Raw genomic sequence first — 20,202 nt, 5'->3', positions numbered from 1 at the left:
TAAAAGTACCTTTATCTACAAGGGAAAGTAGGTTACCTGCTCTCTCGATTTAGTAGATGAGATTTGAAGAGGTCTCTTTAAGAAATGAGCAGAGCAGAACTAAAATAACACAAATTGCGGAGAGACACAGCTGGACACGAGAGGACAACAAACAATGCATTGAATGGATTTGAAGTTTAGGCGGGGAAGCTCTTTAAAACAAATCTGTCTATGGATTGCTTGCTGATGCAAGACGACCCCACCTTGCTCAGATTCCTTTCTAACAACAGGTGGGACTTATATAGGTGGAGAGCTCCTCGTAAGTCTATATCTCATCAAAAGACGAGTCTGTATGATCCTCATTCTTCTGTTTAAATGTCCTGGATGCGTAAAAGTTGGCTGTAGGTAGCCTCCCCCCTCAGAGTGTATTGCAGCTTTAAACAGTCCACAATGCCTTGCGGTGTCCCAGTTCCAATGCGATGTATTTACCAGCAGGAGTAATGAAACGGGGAGAGGGGCATTTTCCGCAGCCTATTGGTGAGACCGCAAAAGACTAGCGCACAGAGAGGATAGACACAAACTTTCGGACAGTGATACAAAACGTCAATTATCTCTTTTTTTTGGAGGCGTCTGTTGTCTTTTTTTATCCCGTTTTCACCCAGCTGCCAAACGTTACTTTGTCGCAATTCGTTGGAAGTGATTTACAGGGCAATGGTGAAGAAGGACACATTTTGCGGAATTCTCGCCTTTAACGTGTGTTTCCCCTCTAAACTTCACTTCGGATAGGCAGCAGTGAGTTGAATCCTCTTTGCACCTTAAAGGTAAGACCATTACACGGACCTAATTATAGCAGAATGCGCCGCAGTTGAGCCTGCTGTTAATTGTGAGGCTGAGATAACGGAAACATTTCTGTAGTAGAGTAGTTCGGCTACTCTGTGAGCCCACTACAGCCCATTATCGCCATTTCTCCAGCCTCGTCCCACTACACCAAAAATATGAGGCAGAATGCAGGTCTGTGTCAAAAGATACCTCTGTGTTATATGTTTCAAGACGTTAAGTGCAAACATATCAAGCTGTTACTGCTTTTAAATCAAGTCTTTGTCTATTAGTTTGAGAAATAAGACGAGTTGTAAGTATTTTATGCGGTCTCAATTGGTTCAGATTTTATTACCTTGCAGTATTATATTACCAGGCCTAGAAATCCTGTAGAACATTCACTTTAAAAAGTTGCTTTGCCCTTTATGACACTCCTGCCTCTCATCAAGTTCTGCATTATTTGTAAATATAATAAGCTTTCCTGGTCTCAAAAAGTCTTTACTCATCATAACAGAATGTAAATATGAAATAATTTATAGTCCATTTCACACAACTTCTAAACATACAGCAGGTGTAGCAGAACCAACCTGTAGAGTTGTTGCACTCAGCCGGGGTTTCATGTATATCTAACAGCCATAGACTCTGATCTTAAAGGACTGCTTTAGTTCAGATATAGAATCATGTAATTCAGTGGACTTTGCTCTATTTAATGGCATCACAGCACTACAAAGACCAGGCTGCAAAGAGCTACCTACAGACCGGAAAAATAAATAAGTTTTGGTGCTTTTTGTGTGTGGCTGCCATTCAGCCACTGCTAGCTTTGCAGCTCTGTAAATGCTATATGCAAGAGTGTGATTCAACAGCAGATGATGTTTTACAAACCGCAGTAACATCTAAACCTTGGCCAGAGGCCTCTTGCTGCCCTGCTGTGTTGCTGCTTTGCCTCTTTTCCCCCCGTGCAGGAGCCCGCTGCCTGCCCCACTGGCTCTTCAAAGCTGGCTAGTGAGCAGTGAATATGGCAAAGAAACAAAGGCGGCATTATAGCTGGCCGAACGTGCCGTCCAGATGTTCAAGATGCTGCCAGCACTGACCTCCCAAAAAGGGGGAGGCAGCTCCAGCGCCTAATAGTTTTAATATCAGTCAGGCAGAGAGAGAGAGAGAGAGAGAGAGAGACCAGGAGGCTCGCTCCAGGGCAGGGGCCACTGGAGAACTTACAGGAGCTGAGGGTGTCTGTAGCGTGACTGGACATGGGTTCAATCCCAAACACCCCAACCTTCAGATTGGAGCAAGAGCAGAAACTTGGAATACAGTTAGAATAAAAGTGCTCGGATGCATTTGGGAAGTGCTTCATCCTACTTTGGTTATATTTTTAGGTTGCCCCCTTGGTTCTTGTGGTATCCAAGCAACATCTCATTTTGTTTTACACACTCAAAAACCTGTTAAAATAAATGTATTTATCTTAAAGATCCCCTCTAAATGTGTTTTTAAGATGTTTATAGAATAACTCTACTTTAAATAATTTGCATCTAACACAGTTTTCCCACAAAAAAGTTCAATTTTCCCCTTAAAATCCTTAAAATGACATCTACTCTTTCTCTCTCATTAAAATTCCAGAATCAAGGCAAATATATTTCATCTCAAAAGTTTAACAGCTTTCTAGTGTCAAACTCTACACACGCATCATTCTGCACAGTGAAGCTCAAACATCCATCTGAAGTGACAATAAGCCAAACACATTTTTGAGTGGAAGGGGACTTTAAGCAATTTTGCAACTGTCTCTTATCCTCCTAATAGAGGGGTGGTACAGTGTCACATTTAATTTGTCATTCATGAACTATTATCTGTACTGCAGGCATTTGGTCCTGTCATTTTGTAGAGATTAATGCAACTGAGACACTAAATTACCTGAGAGGACACAGACATTTTGCACAGCAGCGGCTTTCAGAGACTGCAGGAAAAAAATTGGAAGCATCAATTTATGGATTGGCCATTTTATTTGTGCAGAATGTTGGAAGCAAGTTCGCTGATCGTGTAATAATTCTTCAGTGTAAAAATATTCCACGTTTGCTGCAGTGTGTTGGCGTGTCATTCCATTGCTGTTGCCTGTTGCAAAGCCGTCAAGATCACAGAGCAGAGGGACCCATAGCTTTCTTATCTTGTAGTCATGGCCCGTTGCATTCTCACGGCTCAGGAATGTATACCCTGGACGTTATCAGTTTTCACTCTAAAGGATCAAGGCCTGTCTCTGGCAACAGTCTTTGCCATGCGCTGTAATGTTTACACTTCACAGAGGGTATTATAAACAGGCTGGCATATTTGGGATGAGGAACTTCCTTATCAGGTTCTCATTGCAAGACCCTTTACTTTTAACCGCAGCGGTTCCTTCCTGTCTGCATGTCTCACATAAATGATATACCGCTGCCACCCAATGTGCTTTAGGATCAGTGATTATTCTGGGTTGTAAGCACTTGATGACAATCTGAAGGAATTGAAAGGGAGGGATAAAGAGATTTCTCCAGTTTGTTCCACCCGAGACAATACCAGTGCCTCCACAATGAACCAGCGTCTATCCTGGTGCTCACAGAGCTCCGTTTCACAACAGATCTGTTACCAATTACAGCGGAGTATAAATTGCTAGTAATTACACATTGCTCTACAGGAAGTGAAATTTGAATTAAAGTTCGGTTAGCAATAGGCAAGAGGTTTTAAGCCCTCGAACAGAACTGCTGTCGCTCCAGTCTGTAAGAAGTATCCCATTGTCTTTAATTAACAGCAGCATGGGGTAGTTTTGCAAGTCAGACACTCTCTATAATAAATTAGCTACTTGTTTTAATTAGCTCCTCGGGTATAAAAGCATTCAAACTTACAATGGCTTAAACTTCTGTTCTTCATGAAAGGCTGCATTGTTTTCCACCTTAGTGAACAATGGTTAGCAAATTTGTTCAGGAACAAAGGTGTAATATCATCTATTCTTGGAGCTAGTACTTGTTGGAACGTAGAGTTTTCCTGTGAGATCCGTTTACTTGGTTGAGTTGCTGCCCCACCTGCTTTCTCCTGAGCAGAACTCACTGTTGGTTTTGTTTTTAATCTTATAAATGCCCATTTTGTTTTGCTCAAATACCCCCTTGTTCAGGAAACTGCTAAACTGCACCATACTCAGACCAGTTCATGATGCTTGACAGACTGTAAATCCCCAAGAGAGGCAGCGCCAGATTTAAGCTGCTATAGTAAGAACTCCTACAGTATTTTTTCACGGAGTATGTTACAGTCGTGTGTCGGTTCGTGATGAAACACCCACAGGACCATATGGTAGGTTGTTTACACCAGCAGCCCGTGGAAGCCTTTTCCCTGCCAACTCGGCGTGCTCCTGTAGGCCTGGAGAATTGTCATCAGCAGCCGGGCGGGCAGGCTGCTCAGTGCCGCTCACACACACACACACACACACCTCACAGCACAGGGAGGAATGCATCTTGAGTCAACACTACTCAACCAATACGAGACTGAAACAAATGCAGTGCTCCGGAGTCATGAGGGGTTGAGGTTTTGCAGCAGTTGATCATCTCTCAACTGAGCTCAAATCGATTTCACAGGAATTTAAGCCGTGTTCTGTCTCGTGAAATGCTTCTCTGGCATAAGACGAGCTGCACAAATCAGGGAGCGGGCATCTCCCCAGACTGCGGCTTTGACAGGCCAGAGGAATGGAGCTTGCAGAGCTCAGGATGGCACTCTGCCCCACACCGCTGTGTCTGTATGATCAGTCGGGTATTCTGGGTTAATGTTAATGAATAATATAAATGTTACGAGTCTGGACTGACATTTATAAATGCCCTGCAGAACCTTCTCGAGCTTGTGCACAGACGAGGCATTGAATCAGCTTGTTTTGTCTTTACTGCACAGTAAAATGTTCTGTTTTGTTTGAGCAGTCGTACCTTTTGTGTTTTTGGTCTGTTTTGACTAGAAACACAATAACTACTGTAACATTTCTTAATGCCGGTACATTTGTACAGAATTCTATGCAGTGGTTTTTGTAAATCCCTCTCATTCAGATGGCTTCAAAGGTTATTATTCTAGGTAGCTTTTTTTGTGTGTGTGTGTTTTTTTTGTAGTTTTTTTCGCCTTCCCCCTTCCCCCCTCCACTGTATTCAAACCCTCTCCCTGGCTGATCCGCTGTGCCTGCTTTGCATCAAGACCTCCTCAGTCCCTAATACTGTTTCCACAACCCCCCCCCTGGAAAAAGGGTTAAACAAAATGGTGACAGTGTTTTGGGTCAGACTCGCAGTGTTCTTGTGAGTGACTGTTTTCCTGTTCTCCTCCATCCTTCAGCCCTGTAATGCCATATAAGGGCAGTCTCAATAAAAGACAAAAGCACTTTCCAACCAGCTGTGAATACGCCAAGAATAGAGCGATCAAAAGCCAGGCCAGACAGAGATGACACTTGCCTGCATGCAAATGCACAGTTTGTATGGAATTTAAATAGAAAAGGAGACACATATATAGTCCATTCTTGCACATAACCCACACTTGAATCTGAATACATGAATCTCTTACATCTGGCTAAATGTTGTTTGTGTTGGTTGGTTGTGCTGAGATGATTAGTCAATTAATTGGTTAGACAACTGATTGGAAGTTAATCAACCACACTTTTGATAATCTATTAATGTTATATTAAGTCACTTGTAAAGCAAAAATGACAAATATTTGATTGTTTCAGCTTCTAAAAGTGAGGATTGGATGCTCATTTTCTGTTTTTATGTGAGATTTTTAGTGCAAGTTAGACAAAGCAAGTAATTTGAAGATGATACCTTTTTTACTTTTTTTAATAAAGTAAACCATTAATCTGTCAACCAAAAGTGCTCAATAGATTATATAATCATTAACTGCAGCTTCATTTGTTTATCCAACTTTACAAATGTTACCTTGCAGCACTGCTTAATGTCTTCACCATATGTGGAAAAACAGTGGTTGGTGGGTAAGACAGGCTGGTGTGGATGACTTTGTGAATGTGGATAGAGAGTTTGAGGGCCGGGGGGAGGTGTAATTGGTGGGGGGTTGGAGAACAAAAGGACCTTTTGACTCGGTAGTGTAGGTGCAGTGAAGGTTAGATCCATGAAGAGTGATACAGATCTGGAGAGATGCCATTCATTCCCTCCCAGTACAATGTCCTTGAAGAATGTTTTTGAAGGATCCCTAGATGGATAATTCATATACTGTGTCATGTTGGTGGTTAACCTTCACATTTTTAATATGTTCTTTGTAAATCTGATAATGTTAATGATAACGTTTGCATTTCTGCACAGATTCATATGTGAATCGTTTAAATTGCATCTATAATGTGATCAGTGGCTATTATATCAAAATAAGCCTCATGAAAACACTCAAGCTTTACATTTTTGTTGTATTTGACTTGCATCATAGTACTGACTGCTCTAATGAGCCTTTAGGGAATGATGTACACTGTAAGTACAGACAGCAGGCCTCTTAACTCTGTTACATGTGTTACAGAACAGCGGCATCAAAAACAAAAGCCCACTTCACTCCCTTGTGTTATGATCCTTTCCGGCTCGTGCTCCTTTTTTTTTTTTTTTTTTTAATGAAACATTCCTTCTCTGTTTCACTCTCTGTTCCTGTCTTGTCGCGGTTACTGACTCAATCTTCCTGGTCTGTCTTCGCTGCTTCCATGTAATTCTCTATACAAAAACAGGAACTGGGCTTGGGAATGTCTGCTGGCAGTGTCTTCCTGCACCCCCAACAGACATGTACCTATTCATAGAGAAGCACAAAACAAAAGCATTATGGCCAGCTGGTCCTGGCAGGCCTGGCTGTATGAGCTATCCCTTTACCTTTTAAGCAACTACTAAAATAGCCTGATTAAACTGCGTATTAAATGATGCGTCATCACAGGCGGAACTGTTTGCATCCTTGTATGTCTATTCAGATTTGATCCTTTCAGGGAATAGAGCATTACAACCCTGGCCCTGAGCACATCCTGACTAACTGTTTCCTGTTTTCCCTTGTGTTTCCTCCGCAGAGAAGTAGCCAGAGGGGTTTCAGCTGCCCTGCACCACTGAAGCCTTCAAGAATGTCGGGGCCAACACACCACAACAGGCCTCCTCACTTCTGACCCAACATGGAGCTCAAGGTCTGGGTGGATGGAGTCCAGAGGGTCGTCTGTGGGGTCACCGAGGCAACCACCTGCCAGGAAGTGGTGATTGCTCTGGCTCAGGCCATAGGTAAATCATGCTCTACAAGAAATCCACAGCTGTGATACAAGCTGTCATCAGGCCTGTTGGAACTTTTCTGCTGAATTAATGTATTTTTGATTTCACTTTGAAGTGAAATTAGAGTTAATTAGTATGTTAGTTGATCCCTGCTATTTAAAAAAGCTGGAAACTTATATTTCCTGAGTTGACTAACAGCGACATGTACCCAATTAATGTTTACTTTTAAAAAACAAGTTATACCACATATTAGTTATACCACATTTCATGTCATGAAACAACCCACATTTCTACATCTTCCTTGCTGTATTTTTGATCCAAAGCTATTTCTGTCACCTATTTATTCCTAATCTTAGTTCCTCCGCCATGTCACACTCATGTAGAGATGGTGATCGTCAGACAAAGCAACTGTTTAGAAAATATGCAGATGATCCAGGCTCTCAACTACACTTTATGAAACTCCAGTGTAGCGTGGCTTTCATGCTCAGCTGAGTGTTGCCCTACCCACTACAACAAATCTTGCTTCATAATAGTTACAGCCTGATGTTGATGTTTGCCATACCTCCATCTCAAAGCCATTTACACAACAGGACGGACTGCTAAAAATGCCTCTCTCCCATGTAATGCTTTTTAAGTTCTTTGTTATGTTTGTTATTGTTCACACAAAGTAACTTTTAACTTTTTTATTTCCTTCACACTCGGAGAACCTGAAAGTAAAAAACAGGAAAAGCTTTTGAATCGAGTGTGTTTTTAAAGCATGCATCATCTCACAACTGTAATCTGGGTATAAAGCTTTCCAAAAATACCAATCTGCTTGTTGTTAACTGAAGAAATCTCTATGAAGTAAACAAGTACTTGAGTCCCCTGCCTACATGTTAAGCTCCTGCTGAGATACAGTGGGTCATAGTCATAGGCTTTATTGGTACTTTCTTGGGATCTACAGCCCCCTCCCTGTCCCATATGGCTCTGTCAGGAGCGGGGGCACTTGAGCAGACTGTATTGACATCACTTCCCACAAAAGGAGGGTGGGAGGAGGGAAAGTCTGACTCATCCTTGGCTCTTCTGCCAAGCTGAGAAAGCAGCACTTCTGAGCCCCCTCCTCTGCCTTTTCCTTTTCTATTAAAAACATATACGCTACGTTAAGTGATCAGACACCGAAATTGATTTGGTACTTTGGCATTTTACCAGCTGTTCAAGTGTTTCTGTCTACACAGTGCTACGAGTGTTTTGTCTAGGTTTTCTTTAAACAGCATTAAGCAATTTGTTTTTTATAAACATTAGATCAAATGTAATGTGAAAGGGCTGCTCGCAGTGCCAATCCCAATGAGAAAAATCACCACAACACTGCAAATCTATGCAGCTTTTAGCCACTTTTAGCTGAGTGTTCTGGTTTTCCAGCCTGCATGTTTACCGTATGCTTGAGACTCTCATCTCTCTTTTAAAACCACTGCTGCCTTTTTCCAGCAACTGAACTCAGAAAAGTAGATTGACATTGGACTCGCAATTTGGCTTTATCATCTACTAGCATAAAAATCAGAGTCAAGTCACATATTTTTATTAAGTATGTTGTTCTGTTGCGTTGTTCACAGGTCGCACTGGGAGATACACTCTGGTAGAAAAATGGCGGGACACTGAGCGTCACCTAGCCCCTCATGAGAGCCCTGTGGCTTCTCTGAACACCTGGGGTCAGTATGCTGGTGATGTCCAGCTGATCCTGCATCGCACAGGCCCTTCCCTGACTGAACGGCCCCCCTCAGAGGGACCTCCTCTCAGGGGGCCTGAACGTGGGCTGCATCGGCAGAGCCTCCCTCCCCTCGCAAAGCTTCGTCATCCCAACGATCGCTCCCTCCGCCGCCGCGAGCCACGTCGCAAGTCTCTCACGTTCACCGGTGCACCCAGAGGCCTTAGGGAGATACTGAGCGGAGGACGGGTTGGAGAGGCAGAAACCAAACGAAGACTTCTTCTGGGAAACGGTGGAAATCACCACCATGCAGGAGCAGCCATTGGGACTGCATCCCCTGGCCTGTGGGCCTGTCGCATGGAGGATCTGGTCAGACTGGTCGGTCTACAGAGGGAGACTCTGAATGTGCTGGAGAAGAAGCTGGGAGCTTATGAGGCTGAGCTCCAGGCCTGGGCTGAGGGGCGAGGGGGGCGAGGTTCAGGGAGCAGTGGGGACCCAACTGGAGGTGGAGGGCTGATAGAGGAGATCCTGAGGCTGGAGAAGCACCTGAGGAAGAATGAGGTGGAGATGGAGGAGGAGGAGTTTTGGGCCACTGAGCTGCAGATTGAGATAGAGAGTGAGAGACAGCTGGAGGAAAGGCTGCAGGAGCTACGTGGGCGTCTGCAGGACTGTGAGCTAGAGATTGAAGAGAAGCTGGAAATGGTACAGGTGTGCTATATGTGGGAGATTTTTTGGGATAGTTAATTTTAAAAACTGCATTTTAGTTGCAAGTTTTGGGATAAGATAAGGAATAAACAGAGAAATAAAGAATTCCTTCATCAAATCCTTTTCATCTTGTTAAGCTAATAGTAGTCTCTCTAGTCTTTCTGCTGCAAGTATATTTAAGTATGTGGCTTCCTTCTTTTTCCATAGCTGTTTCTCTTTGTCCCATCAGGGTATAGAGGCAGGTCTGGAAGAGGAGCGGCTGCAGAGGGAGCGACAGGAGACCAAGTGGGTCAATGAGGCAGAGGCTCAGGCTCAGGTCCTCAGAGTCAAAGCAGAGTTGAAAGCCCAAGAGAGACAGGCTGTCCAGCTGGAGAGCAGCTGCAGAGCTGTGGACAGGTCACTAGTACAAAGCAGCAAGAAACTGCAGGTGAGACATATGCATGCATTCAGGTATCTGTTTGTCATTTCCTTGATTTTTTTTTTGTTAGACTGAGGCATAACAAGATAGTGCTGCAAGGGTGACGTACTGATAAGGGAGACCATCCATCAGTAAGAAAACCTTCATTGAGAATGCCATCTGTCCATCTGAATTGTGATGCCGAATCCCTGTCAGTCAAAAAATAAGCTAATCCATTTTATTTCACCCACATTTTTGGTCAAATAATGCTCTGTAATTTTCAGAAAATGTGTCTGATTTGTGTCTGAGAGTAAAATGAGGTGCTCTCCGATGTGTATTTCAGTTATTCAGATCTGTTAATTGTTAACAATTAAGCCTGTTAATGTGGAATTTTTCAACATGTTGATCTGAGAAATGGGTTAATAATTAGGATCTATGACATACACCAGCTGTGTTTTGACCCAAAACCATAAAAACTTAGATGGATGAGGGCTTAGAGTATTTAAACTAATATTGCAAGTGTCTAGAGATCAAAAAGCTCAAACACAGCAACTTCGTCTTATTTAACCTACAAATGTAGAATTCATTCACTTCCAAGCGACTGATAATGCTTTACTGTTCCCTGTACATCATTTCTCTTGGTGCTGTTTCATTGAAGGACATGCAGCATGAGCTGGAGCAGCTGACCAAGGAGCTGAGGCAAGTTAACCTGCAGCAGTTTATCAAGCAAACCGGCACCAAAGTCACAGTGCTGCCAGCTGAGCCCACTGAGGATGAAAGTACCAGCAACAGTCATGGTATAGGTAATGTCATTTTGTTCTTGCACTTTAAATGGGTAGATATTGCAACTTCATAATATCCTATCCTATCCTATATTATAAGGTATAAATTGTGAAACTTTTGCCGCAGAACATATAAGCATAAGTATACAGTCACATGTCATGTTATATATGTCCAGGTCTCTCCTGCTGTTCACATAAATGTCAAGTGGGGAACTGACCTTGTTGACATGTTATATAGTCTGTGACATAAGGGTCAGTTAAGTCTAACTGATATGAATTTGTCTGACCAAAGACAGACATTACAATGTAATTGTATGTCAGAGTGCGAGCAGTCTGAGGATAAATAGTGCTCTTAAGTTGCCATTCAGACAGGCAACATATGACTTATTTTTATTAAAGTGCATTAAGTGCAGTTTGTGTGTGACTCTGTCTGTGCATTAGTAAAGTCATCCTGTTCCATCAAGGTGCTTATTACTTTTCTACCTCATATCTTGACAGCCTGCTGAGTGAAAATGACTCAGCTGTGTGTACAGTATGTGTGAGTGTGTGTTAGAGACACTGTGATAGAGAAAATGGAGGGGAGGGGAGGAGGGGGTGGGAGGTTAGTGGAGAATACAGTATTAGTTTTTACCTACTCCAGTGGCAGTTATAGTCTCCATGCCAACAGCTGCCTGGTTAGAGACTGACTTGGTGCCATTCATTCACCCTTCTCTCTCCATCCTTCCTTCACTCCTTCCATCACACTGTCCCTCCATCACATGCTCAGCAGTTTCTGTGATGGGCTCACTTGACCAAAGCTCTGTCATCCTACAGGAGAATGGCAGAGAGCTGACACATAAACTAAGAGCATAATGAATAATAGCAGAGCAGTCAAGATCCAATAGAGGCCGTTCACATCAACTATCCACCAGCTGGTTATTAAAAACTTAATAGAAATATATATTAGTAATATTATAGTGATAGAGATCGACTTTCAGGAACAATCTTGTGGTGGAAATAGTGCATAACAGTGTTGTAACCAGGGATATAACCAGCTTGTTAAAATTAAGACTGAGCATGGAACTCCAAAAAAAAAAAGGTTTGTAGGCAGAAACCTAAATTTGCACGTTGTTAAAATACACCTACACACACAGAAATAATGAATAACTTAATAAATTTAACCTCTATCTTCAAGCCAGGCCATAAAACAGAGGTTTCCTTTCATTTAATAACAATAGTTAACAAATTAAGGAAATTGCATTTTTAGTGTGTAAATGTTGTATATTTCTTCTCCACTTTACTATTGATTGAACTGCGTGATTGTATGACACTTATGGAGAAACTAGTGGTACTGCAGCTATGGGACAGTGGTTTATAAATGGTTTATATCTACTCGCACAGATTTTGGATGAAATCTTAAATACATCATAGTCTTCACTTGTAAAGCTCAACCTCCTTAGAGCCCAGATATTTTTCTTACTGCATGACATGTACTTCATCATTACATCGTTTAGAGCTTTAAGTCTCTTTATTAAACTTCATGGTAATGGTTTTCAATTATGAAAAGTAATGAGTGTTCAGGTCCTTCTAGTAACCTTCCTGTGTGTGTGTGTGTGTGTGTGTGTATGTGTGTGTGTATATGTGTAATATCAGCAAGACCTTTTGTGCCTGGCTATTAAATTCACTGCATCAGCTGATTCTCTGCACAGCTCAGTGCTGCCCCCTGGTGACGCCATATCAGGCATATTGTGTAGCATACACAGGACTAAGTTTTTTGCTTTTTAATCTGGGAATTTATTGCTATTATGAATGTTAATGAATGAGATATGTTAAAAAAAAGGTAAGGAAAAAAACAAAATCATTTGAAATGTTAAAAAGAAAGAAAGTTAAACAAGAAATTTCTCATTGAATGGCTCAGTTGTCACATGCCACAACTGAACAAGCTTTTTGTGGTCAAATTTTGAAATACATTTACATTATATTTTCTCATTTTATATCTTTCATGTGTTTTCATTCTCAGATTTAGTTCCCCTGTCTGGCTCCCTGAAGCGTCCCGTGTCCTTGCACCCCATGTCCGGTCACCTCCGGGTCCTCCACAGCCCTCTCAGCTCTGGCCTGAACCCAGAGGGGATCTATGTTTGAGGCTCTGCTGCGCACTTCTGCTCGGAGGGAACACACCAGAGCTCCCTTTTAAGAGCCCATTTCTCCCTAGAAACCATTTGTAAGTGGATATCTTGTTACAGGATACCTCAGTAGCACACCACTATGCACTGTTGTTTCAGTTACCTGAAGGCAACGTTGAGTGTGAAGACCTGCAGTGAATGAACAATGCTGATCTTTGAATGGAAGTCATGGAGCACTTGGTGGGAATGGAAGATGGTGTGAAGTTGTGGCGTGAATAAAAAGCACGGCAGTGCCACCATGTTTCATGGCGCACTGTCTCTAAACATGTTAGGACTTTCTAGACATCAGGCTGTCATGGACTTCCTTTATAAACACACCCACTTTATGTACTTTTACTCTCACTTTAGTACCTGCAGAATGATTTGTATTGTTTTCTCACTTGCATCATGATTCAAAACTATGGCCTTTTGAGCAGTATCCTTGAGAATCTTGGTTTGTGAATCGATGAATTATAATCCCTGAAAGCATTTGTAATTCTGCCATGAATACACTTTACCCAGCATAATGACTGGTTCTCATATAAGTAATGAAGGATCCACTTGTGTCTATAATAAAAACTATATCTATAGAGTCTATCATTTTGTAAATCAGAATCTATTCCCATAGCTCTGACTTTCTGTTCATGTTAAATCTATGCACAAATGGTTGATAGTTTTGTTACTGAAGAATGTTACTGTCTGTACGTACCAAAATCGTGACATACTGTAAATATGTTTTCTTACTTTGTAGCTTTATTTAGTGAATTATTATATTTTATTACAAAGCGGTGCATTCACAGTTACAGAAATGCAGTGCACTCATTCCTGCAGTAATATCTGCAAAACAAAAGTGTTAATTTTCCACATAAACTGTTTTTTTGTTTTGTTTTTTGTTTTGTTTTTTCTTTTTTTGTTTTGTTTTTTGTCAAGATGACAACATAGTATATTTTTGCCAAATTGATTGTGCTTGTTTTGCTGTTAGGATCGGTGGCCAAAGATTAGCAGGTCCTGTTGCATGATTGTGCTGTGAATATAGCCATATCTGGATGTGTAGAGCACCCACAGTACAGTAAAATCAGTTGTCAATAGAATCTAAAAATGGTGGCATGTAATATTACAATGGATCACTACAGTTACTGTGAGTATGAGTGAGTGAATCGGTGATTAAAGGGACGTCTGTGTGTGTGTGTGTGTGTGTTCAGAGTCAACAAAGCCAAGGTGTGAAGCCCCTCTTAGACCGTAGTTCAGCTGCTAATCACAGCAAAGTGCCTTTATATTGTTTCAGCAGTTGGTGGATTTAAATAATGTACAGTAAAGCTTTAGTAGAGACATTGAAGCAATGATCATAGTCAGTATATGTTGGAAGCTGTATTAGTGCCACATTGCTGCACAGACACAAATGACAATAGCATGGCAACAAAGAGGAAACTTCATTTTTATGTCAGTATTTTGTAGAAATGGAAAGAACATTATTGATAGTGCTTTCCACTTTGCTACTGTATTATTGTCACTGTAATACAACGTGCTGTAAAATGCATTCTCACTTAATCTGATTTATCTCCTGTCATGCACACATACTGTATACTGTAGTTACCAGTTTAGATCAGTACTGTTGCCCAGGAATAAATAGATGGTTGGTGTTATACAAAAGGGAGGTCCACTATGTACAAAACACACAAACACATCACTGCAGTGTGTCTCTCTGCTTTTTTAGTTTAAGGAGAGTTTTTAAATTCTACAGTTTAAACTAGATCATGAAAGTATAATGGTCTACAAATTATGGTGGATTTTCCCTTTAAGAAACCACTTGTGTGCATTTTCCACCCTTGGACAAGTCGTAGCTATGGTCACTGTTTACAACTGTATATGTTCTAGAGAACTGTAAGATGTCGACTGTACATACCTGTTTCTATTTTTTCCTGCCTTAATATACTGCAAAGTGTTGACAGATGTATGGCTGTAACTGGCTGCTGATATGACATGGATTGCATGATTCAATAAAACATCTGACAAAATTCGATGTGTCACAACTGGTGCTCGTGGTAACTGTTAAAAATTGTTTGTGGATGTAAATGAGAAGGAATTTGTAATGTGTTGTTCAGTCATGTGCACTAAATGTCTTTCAAGCTTTTGGCCAGTAGATGGAGACATTTGCTTAGTAATGGTGGAAGCATTGGCGCAACATGGCTGGAAAAGAAGCACATTTTTTCCCACAGAAGAATGAAATAATAAAAGATGTTGTCAGCATAAATGCATATTTATCTTAAAGAATGACTGACGCAAGATACTAACAAGATGTTATATCTGGTCATATAAGGCGAAAAATACATTTGTTTAAACTTTCAATGTATACCTTACTGTAATTTGACGCTGAGAAAGCTTAAGTATAGAAGACTGAAAATGGAGCTGCACCTTAAGGCAACATACCCTGAAACCTATAAATTAGCACTAATCAGACGTCTGTGTTGCCAAGATCACCAGAAAAACATCAAATCAGGCACTGGATCATCAAGAGTGATGTAATTATTCATAAAGATTCAAATGATATTACAATAAGCCATCAAATGGCAACAACAAAGACCGGGTTAGATCCTGCTCTAAGCTTCTGACAAGTTGGGAGGAGGCCCCTTGTTTTTCATCAGCCTGCAGAGACTGAGGGTAATCTCACTCCATCATCCTTTTATCACATGACATTTGTTTAAAGCCTTGGCTTACTGTACATTCCTCCGCTGTGACCTGTCAGCTGATTAGAGTAATATAATAATATGTAGAGTATTAGTAACAATATACAGTATTTCATCTACTGGATTTCCAGTATTCTTTATCATCTATGAATGCTATTAGAAATAAAATGCTTTGAATTGTCTGTTTTGTGCAATTTTACACAATTTTACTCATCCTGACTGACTGCATTTGATTACATTAGAGACTGTGAACCAGTACAGGGTTTGTGTTGAATAAGAAGAAAGCTGCAGGGTTTAGTTTTGATATTTATTTTACAACTCATCAGCAATAATTTAGAACAGCATATGTGTAAAGCATTAACGAAGTGTGCAACAGTTGCTCAGTTAAATCTTTAAAAAAAAAAAATCCATAGACTTCTACAACATTGACATAGACATGTATACTTTATGGTATATTCACAAAAACTATTTACAGACACACATGCCACTTTATATAACAGTTGATAACAGATTTGAGGCAAAAAACCAGCTGAAGAGAACTACAAAAGCAATGTCATGTATGCAAAATACAATGAAAATCATCTGTTTATTCAGTCACGTGTGACACTTTAAAAAAAAAAAGAAAAAGAAGAAGCTAAACAACACTACACTTGCAGGAATTAATCTCAACTGATGGTCACATGACCACAGCTTCTTTCCCACCTTTGTCAAATATTTGAAAAGCGAGGTTTTACATAATGATAGCATATAACAGAATCAAGGATAGTCTGGTGTGCAGTGGGGTGCGGGGCTTTGAAAGCTGATTATGATCTGAATCATTTTACCTTGAAAGAGCTATAAATGAGCAGTGATTTGTTAAATCGGGCAAATTACTTTATCATCACTTTACTGCATGAAATCATCACAAAGCATCTGGTATCTCTGCTCTCTCTTGTGAGTTGAAATCATATTTTTTTATTTCAAGAAAACACAATAAGAAAGGTTCAAAGAGAACTACAGTGATTGACTTTCAAATTGATTAGGTGATTGTTGGGGGGGCAGGGGGAAGTAAAAGCAGAAAAAGTGCACTTTACATCTCAAAGAGTAAAGATCATCCTACATACAAACTTTAACAGCTGGGAAAATACAGGTACATTCAATATCAAAGATCTATAAGGTGCTATCCTACAATGTTTCCTGGAGGTACAGGACAGGAGGTCATGGCATCTCTGTGCAGAAATGTTTCATTCAGGGGACGTACAATATGCTGGTCAAGCAGCCCCTTTTGTGAATGAAGGGCTTCTTTTTTTTCCCCATCATTCTGAATTATTTAAATAATTGTTTCTATTTTCTTTCCTCACAAGAACAAACAAGTAAAGGAAACCAGAGTAAACTCAGATCTGTAAAACATGAGTTGAGGGAAATCAGGCGTAACCCCTCTCCCATGATTTCATTTTTATAAAATGTGTGATTGTTGAACTGATAGATTTTCTTATTTGGTGGTATTGATGGAGATGAGTGTTTGGGAGGGGGGTGGGGGGTAGGGGTGGGGGGTACAATTTATTTCCTCTCAGGAGGGACAGTAGGTTAATGTGCCTCCCAATAAGCTTACCCCAGTCAAAGTTGGGGATGAGGTACTGTAGGTGTACACTCCCAGGAGCACTTCTTTTATAGGCCCATTTAGTGCACATCTACATAGTAATGAATCTTCCAGGTAATAATATTTACAGTCAGAGTCAGCCAAGCTGTTAATAACCTTGGCAGAGGTCAGTTGCAGCTTCATACATCCAGAGAGACTCGCTGATTGGGATATTGCGCACTGTTGTAGTACTCAAAGTTTTGGCACCAATGCTGCCGTTTGAAAATATTTTATCAAAGAGGATAAAAAACTATCTCCAGCACAACACAGCCGTGTATTAGTGTCAATCATTGTCGATAATCATTCAGATTGATTAATCTAGCATAAGTGCAAAAGGCACACGCCGTCACAACTGCCCCGTTTCGCCAAGATGTTATTATACATGAGAAACTCTTCTGTGAAACCTCGTTTTAAAACTAGCCTAATTTAAAAAAAAAAAAAAATACATAAACTCCTCAGCAGAATGCACGGAAAGGTAACACAGACACGTTAGCTCGTTGGACAAGCAGAGAACTGATTGTGTGGACTATTCTTGCCCTCCTGGGACATGTCAGCTACGTCATCGTTACCGTCGTCACTCGCGGGACTTTCCTCGCGCTCCTCAGGTGAGCCTGTCTCAGCCTCGCGTGACCCGTCGCTGTCTGGAGAGAGGGAGTCCTTGGGCTGAGCAGAGGCTCCAAAGTGCGCAGACAAACCGGGGAAAGCGGCAGCTGCAGCCGCGGCCGCCGCTGCTGACGCGTGTGCGGGGTATAACCAGGGGAAAGGGGATGCAAGAGCGGCCGCAGCTGGGTACATGTACTTTTCAATGTTGCTCTTATCGAAAAAAGGCATATAAGACGCTGCGGCTGAGGGGTTGATGAAGTAGAAAGGCATGCAAATGGGTGTCTGCTGTCCCACACTGGTTATTCCCATCAGAGAGTTCATAAGCGCCACATCAGGCCTGGTGGGGTCCGCGCCCCCTAACCCGTTCCCCGACCAGTTCATCTTTGGTTTTTTGGCAGCGCGTTCATCTCCAAACTCCTGCTTGATCTTCACTGCCTTGGGTCCCTGCGTCGTATTGCGCTCACATTCTTTCTCTTTGCCATCGCTCTTTTCAGCCTCGCCCCCGTATCCACTGTCCGTGTCTGTGTCATTCTCGTTAAGCTCCCCGCCTTGGGTCCTCTGGATGACCGGGACACAGTTGGCTTGGCTGTCGGTTTTCTGCCCATCCTGTGCGTCCCCGGTGGGTAGCTGGTGCTGGAGCGGCAGCGCGCCGGGCTGGAACTGCGCCAGCACCTTGTGAAGGTGGTTGATGAGCTGCGCGCACCTCTGCTCTCGTGTCGTCCAGTTCTCAAATTGGCTCAGGTACTGCAGGACCTCTTTGGCACAGGCCTGGAACCCAGAGTGGAACGCGTCCAGATCTGCATGAATGGAAGATTTCATCGACCGGTCCCCTGCGAAACATTGCAGTTCAAAGATTAACAGAGCGTTACTCTGTAAGGTGCAGCACATCATAGGCTAATGACAATATATGGTGGGCAGGTGTAAACAGCACGCTTGCATGTCTGCATACTAAAACAGACTAACAGATCCGCTTGTAACATGTACATTTGTCAAACAAGAATGTGGTATTCTCAAAGTGCACTCTCGTTATAATTCTGCGTATTATCCATAATACCATTTATTATATTCCATATCGTAAGCACACAGTTTCACAACTGGAATTATCACCTTTAAGGATATTTGATCTGACCTGCTTAAAACTGCAACCTGATCTTACTAATATTAAACTTGTTAATGTTTGCTCATCTTACCATTCTGCAAAGCAATAATCTTTTGGTGCTGCTGCTCGGTGACAGCAGTCAGTGCGTTTAAATGCTTCAATGTTAACTCCAGGACAACCGCTTTCTCCAAATGCCCGAGCGTCTATGGAGAAAAACAAAAAGGTTCAGTTGGCTATTTGCGAGATCTCTGTCCTGTAAAAAAAAACATGTTCGCTGAGCGCATAAAAACTTTTGTTATGTCGTGATCTTACCGATAGCTTCAGATGTTCGGGTAACAAATCCTTCAGCTGGCCAATACATTCGTTGATTCGGTCTCTTCTCTTCTTCTCTATCAACCGGTGGGGTAACTTGTATGCGTCCTGCTGACAGAAATAGAGGCGTTTATTGCATCAGAACAGAAATATGTTTATTAAAAAAAAAAAAAAAAAGTTACAGTAGTGTATATATGAATTAAGTTTTGTGAATACACAAAGTATTAGGAATTCTTTATTAGTCCGCACCTTCCCACCATCTTCTCGTTTGATTCCTCTTTTGGATTTGCACATGTAGAGAGAGGGGTAGTCCACCCTAAAGTAAAAGGGAAAGTGTCCGATTAAACACCAGGTTGTCATAACAGCTCATAAGACAGAGTTTGACAGAGTTTGCCAAAAGCGACACTCACCCCAAGAAATCTGCGTGCTCCATAAACTGCCTGTCCTGTAAATGCGGTATTCTTTCATCCATCACTTCTCTGCTGCTGGTTATTCGCTCCTGAGCTTCTTCGGGGAATGTTTGTTTATTCCACGAGCCACACAGGCACGGCTGGCTGAGGGAGATGATGCACAGTGCGTGTCCTCCAGTGGAGCTGCGCTTCAGACTGATGTCTATAGTTCCCTGAGCTGCCACTTTGCAAAGCCGTCGGTGCTGTGGTGAGAGCGCACGCGCGCCTCCGGTAGGGAACAGCTTCCGACTCACGTGTAGTCTGCACCAGCACAAAGTCCGGTAATTAGACCTTCTCTGTGTTATATCGTCGGCGCTCCTATAGCGAAGTAGTGTTAACCAGTTTGACCTGGTTGATGAAACGTGATGCCTGCGCACAATGTAGCAGGCGTGAAAAGAAACAGGAGCATCATTCATCTAACATCATTTGCCTCCTAAACTTTGCATCTCATCTGTATGATTTATTATGATACATTATGAGACAGAAATAACCAAACTATCCTGGACAGTTTAGAAGGAACCCCAAACGCTCCTCTGTCACTTTTAAAGGTGCAGTTTGTTCTTGCTATAGACTACAGGGGGGGTATGGGGGTGGGGGTGAGGGGGGTTGGGGGTGAGGGGGGGCAGGTGGGGGCTTTAGTTTAAAGTCAAATCTGGCAACTTCCCAATGTCTCTATAACCAAATAACGCCCCTGCTAATCCTTAGTGAAATCATATAT

At 41.8% G+C, this 20,202-nt stretch overlaps 2 protein-coding genes across 3 annotated transcripts; one reads left to right on the top strand and one right to left on the bottom strand.

Moving 5' to 3' along the window:
• The first annotated feature begins 428 nt into the window (after window positions 1-428).
• LOC121897954 (ras association domain-containing protein 8) lies at window positions 429-14,736 on the top strand. 2 transcript variants are annotated; one of them, XM_042412772.1, is made up of 6 exons: window positions 429-800; window positions 6,824-7,025; window positions 8,603-9,396; window positions 9,629-9,826; window positions 10,455-10,599; window positions 12,578-14,736. In XM_042412772.1, exons 2-6 carry the CDS (start codon window positions 6,923-6,925, stop codon window positions 12,697-12,699), a joined length of 1,362 nt encoding a protein of 453 aa, XP_042268706.1. In that variant the 5' UTR covers window positions 429-800; window positions 6,824-6,922; the 3' UTR covers window positions 12,700-14,736. The 2 variants fall into 2 exon arrangements, with proteins under 2 accessions (XP_042268706.1, XP_042268705.1); XM_042412771.1 differs by having other exon boundaries at window positions 430-800; window positions 8,603-9,402.
• Window positions 14,737-16,921: 2,185 nt separating this feature from the next.
• bhlhe41 (basic helix-loop-helix family, member e41) lies at window positions 16,922-19,861 on the bottom strand. Its single transcript, XM_042412092.1, has 5 exons — window positions 19,446-19,861; window positions 19,285-19,351; window positions 19,036-19,143; window positions 18,815-18,926; window positions 16,922-18,454 (listed from the first exon to the last, which is right to left on the bottom strand). Exons 1-5 carry the CDS (start codon window positions 19,505-19,507, stop codon window positions 17,511-17,513), a joined length of 1,293 nt encoding a protein of 430 aa, XP_042268026.1. The 5' UTR covers window positions 19,508-19,861; the 3' UTR covers window positions 16,922-17,510.
• Between the last annotated feature and the right edge of the window lie 341 nt (window positions 19,862-20,202).

Source organism: Thunnus maccoyii, chromosome 5 (genome assembly GCF_910596095.1).
Source record: "Thunnus maccoyii chromosome 5, fThuMac1.1, whole genome shotgun sequence".
NCBI lineage: Eukaryota > Metazoa > Chordata > Actinopteri > Scombriformes > Scombridae > Thunnus > Thunnus maccoyii.
The sequence above is the reverse complement of the archived record's forward strand: the minus strand, read 5'-3'. Positions and strand labels throughout refer to the sequence as shown.

Coding starts and splice junctions, on each gene's coding strand:
- bhlhe41 (XM_042412092.1), bottom strand. CDS start 19,507: ATGGATGAAAGAATACCGCATTTACAGGACAGGCAGTTTATGGAGCAC. Junction 19,352..19,445: donor GAGCACGCAGATTTCTTGGG/GTGAGTGTCGCT, acceptor CTTTTACTTTAG/GGTGGACTACCCCTCTCTCT. Junction 19,144..19,284: donor AACGAGAAGATGGTGGGAAG/GTGCGGACTAAT, acceptor TTCTGTCAGCAG/GACGCATACAAGTTACCCCA.
- LOC121897954 (XM_042412771.1), top strand. CDS start 6,923: ATGGAGCTCAAGGTCTGGGTGGATGGAGTCCAGAGGGTCGTCTGTGGG. Junction 9,403..9,628: donor AGAAGCTGGAAATGGTACAG/GTGTGCTATATG, acceptor TTGTCCCATCAG/GGTATAGAGGCAGGTCTGGA. Junction 9,827..10,454: donor AAAGCAGCAAGAAACTGCAG/GTGAGACATATG, acceptor GTTTCATTGAAG/GACATGCAGCATGAGCTGGA.